The sequence below is a fragment of the Protobothrops mucrosquamatus genome, unplaced genomic scaffold (assembly GCF_001527695.2).
Source record: "Protobothrops mucrosquamatus isolate PMUCROS unplaced genomic scaffold, P.Mucros_1.0 scaffold2741, whole genome shotgun sequence".
Lineage (NCBI taxonomy): Eukaryota > Metazoa > Chordata > Lepidosauria > Squamata > Viperidae > Protobothrops > Protobothrops mucrosquamatus.
Genome location: NW_015388782.1, coordinates 204,104 through 207,135, shown reverse-complemented (window position 1 = coordinate 207,135; position 3,032 = coordinate 204,104). Strand labels below are relative to the sequence as shown.

Here is a 3,032-nt window from a genome sequence, read left to right as displayed (position 1 = left end):
TAAACAAAGTTCTAAAACACTTGGAAGTATTATTTTATTCCTCTACTTACAGTCAGTTTCCCACGGTAGGTACTTCTACGTGCTCGACATTCTGCTGGATAAACTTTCAGCTCTTTACATATACTCCCTTTTGGTACCATGGGAGGGCTGATCGTGGCCCCTGAAAAGGCCAAAGTAATTCGATCATTCTTAAAAACAAACTCCAAAGGAGGAATATCCTAAAAAAAAAGAGCAGAGTTTATCTTAAGTCAATTAGAACTGGAAAGGATCTTAAAAAAATCTATCCTGGACAGGAGAGATATTTTTGTGGCTATCAAACAACATTGTTTTCAATGCACAGGTGCTTTTCACTTTTTAAATTGTCAACTAGCAACAGCCATTCTGTCAGGCAACAAAGCAGAGAAACTACCCATTTTTGGTCTTTCCCGATTTGTAATCTTGTGTCTAACAGGCCAGGTACAGGTGAGCTTTACATTAAGAGCTGGTGGTGATACTTTTTTTTTCTTTCCTTCTTCCCTCATTATCCTTTTCTTTGTCTCAAGTCTTTTAAATTATGAGAATTTGGAAGCCAAAGTGAGAGCCTTTTTCAGCTGAAGAGTGGGATTAAAAAACAAAAGAAATGGTGAAGATTTCATTTGTGTGACATCTACCATGCACTACTATAAACCTGATAAATATGTTCTCACAGAGAAGAAACATCTCTATGCTGGAGCTAACCAATATAATAGCCAAAAATTAGAGGAAAAAACATAAGACAAGAATAGAGTCTTATAAATAGAGAAATGAGAATTTACAAAAACACAAGAAAGTGTGAATTTACAAAAAAAAAACCACCTTTCCTCATTTTTTTCATACTGTACCTCCTTTTCCAATCTTAAGAACAAAATGCAATAGAACATGCTGGGGGTTGTTAAACTCTAGCATGGCACTTTTCTAGAAACGATATAAATTGTACCAAAAATTCCTTTCCCTCCATTTTTGATTTACAACCAGCCTGTTAAAGAGATCTGATAAATACAATGAAAGATACTGCAACGCATACAGTGCCTCTTTTTTTTTTATTTGTTGAGGAGGAAATCTCCAAAGGGAGTGGGGTACCCTCTTCTCTACAATGAAAAGCTTCACTTTTATATTATTTTCCATCCCGGTTCCTTTTCGATTCCCCCAACCCTTAATCCGCTCCCCACCTCGCAGCAATGTGTTGTTGTTTTTTAATCTTTCCTTTCCAACTTCCTTACCTGCACGGCACGGCTCAGTCCTTCGCTTACAGCGTAATTGAACGACTCAATATGAGCCCGTGCAATATCCTGAAGGGCAGGCCGCTGTTGCTCTCTGGGCAGGCCGTAGTCCGGCGCCGTAAGATGCTTAAGGCTGGGACCTCTGGGCAAATTCCTCCATTTGCCCGCAGCATCCATGCTTTTTCACGTGCGAACAAACATGTGTTAGTTTTCCTCTTACCGGAAGACAGACATAGGCATCTTTACCTTCCTTCCCTCCTTTGCCCCAAAGCTTGCTGGGACTTGTAGTTAGTAGGGTCCAAGCAAGCGAGAAGAGCCTTCTGCTCCCAGGATGCAATGCGCTCACACTTTCTTTCTCCCTAAGACGGGAAATGATTTGCTGCCGCAGAATTGGATTTGGTGCCAAATTCTTTACTTTTAGTTGAACGTCTAATGCAAAGTGTAAAAAACTATGGGGATGCTACAATTTTCAGAAAATCAGCAGAAAATACAATTTAGCAAGGGGGTGGGAAATCAGCAGTCAAATCTTTATACTTAATTTGCATTGGCGCAACTTTTCAAATAATAGAGGTGGAGGGTACTCACATATACAGTAGTATATTAAATTACGACGTGAATTAGTAATATAACGAAGGACACTTTTCTGACAGCTGGACGTTAATACTTTACATTTGTGATGGCGCAATATGAAGGGAAGGGGAAGAGGTTTTCTTCTGTTTTTTTAACTGTAAAATGCATACTTTAGGCCAACCTGACTACGTTTCCTGCTTGGAGTAGCAGAAAATGGTGCTTCTGTTTTGACAGCATCTCTGGAGAGCACCCAGGTAGCACAAAAAAAAAAGGCTTTTACCACTACAGGGAAACCTGATTTGTCTTCAGGGCAAAATAAAAACTGGTCCAATATTTTACTAAGAAAAACAAATACAGTAGGGAAAAAAATGCATTTCAAAATTTAAGAAAGTCATAGGACACCTTCTAGTCAAGTATAGAATAAAGTAATTAAATGGGATATGGCTGCAAAGAAAACCCGCAGGATTGGTATGATAGAAAGGCATTGGATGGTGGTGGTTGTAGCTATGTTTTCTTTTTCTTGCCTCATATGTTCAGTTTTTTTGTCTTACTCCTTTTCTGTGCTCTACATAATGTTTCTTACCCTGAAAGGGAACAGTATGATGGGTATAAATGTAGAAAAGAAAAAGTACAAATACAAAACTCGCAAAAAACAGAGAACATGAAACAGTCCAGACACAAAGCTATAATTTATCTACTACTGTGATTTACATGTTAAAAGCTACAAAACAGAATACAAGAACCTGCCAATCTGTAAAATTGGATAGGGTCATTGGTATGGTGAACCCAGCCACCTGTTTACTGGGTTCATGGCCCTCATAGTGAGTGAAGGCTGCTTGGGAAATGATATGTAGCTGAATTCATGCATTGTGTCAATCCCCTTAGGGAAGGGATGCCTTGAAGGGAGGTATATAGTACCCCTCTTCCTCAAGAAATCATTGAAAGTTCAACAGTTCTAGACAATTTTCATCAGTTTTTCAAACTTCTGATTCTAGGATTTTCTACACTCTTTTCAATTAATAATAATACTTCATTAAATGTACAGGTAAATGATGTCCGATTCCCAGTAATTCTTAGTTAGGTCTCAGATTGAGGCATATTATGGAGATAGCATTGTTTGTGCTTGTTCATGACTTCTGATGGAGCCAGGATGAGGGTAATACAACCATCCTGGTTTTTCTTGATCTCTCAAAGGCTTTTAATACCATGAACATACTATCTTTC

General features: G+C 38.5%; 1 protein-coding gene across 1 annotated transcript in view; it reads right to left on the bottom strand.

Moving 5' to 3' along the window:
- Nucleotides 1-1,440, bottom strand: part of POLR1B (RNA polymerase I subunit B) — a 22,783-nt gene extending 21,343 nt beyond the window's left edge. Inside the window, exons 1-2 of the mRNA XM_015825657.1 lie at nucleotides 1,239-1,440; nucleotides 51-218 (exon numbers count right to left, since the gene is read on the bottom strand). Of these exons, the coding sequence (XP_015681143.1) occupies nucleotides 51-218; nucleotides 1,239-1,415 (345 nt within the window). The 5' untranslated portion in view covers nucleotides 1,416-1,440. The remainder of the gene's footprint in view (nucleotides 1-50; nucleotides 219-1,238) is intronic.
- Between the last annotated feature and the right edge of the window lie 1,592 nt (nucleotides 1,441-3,032).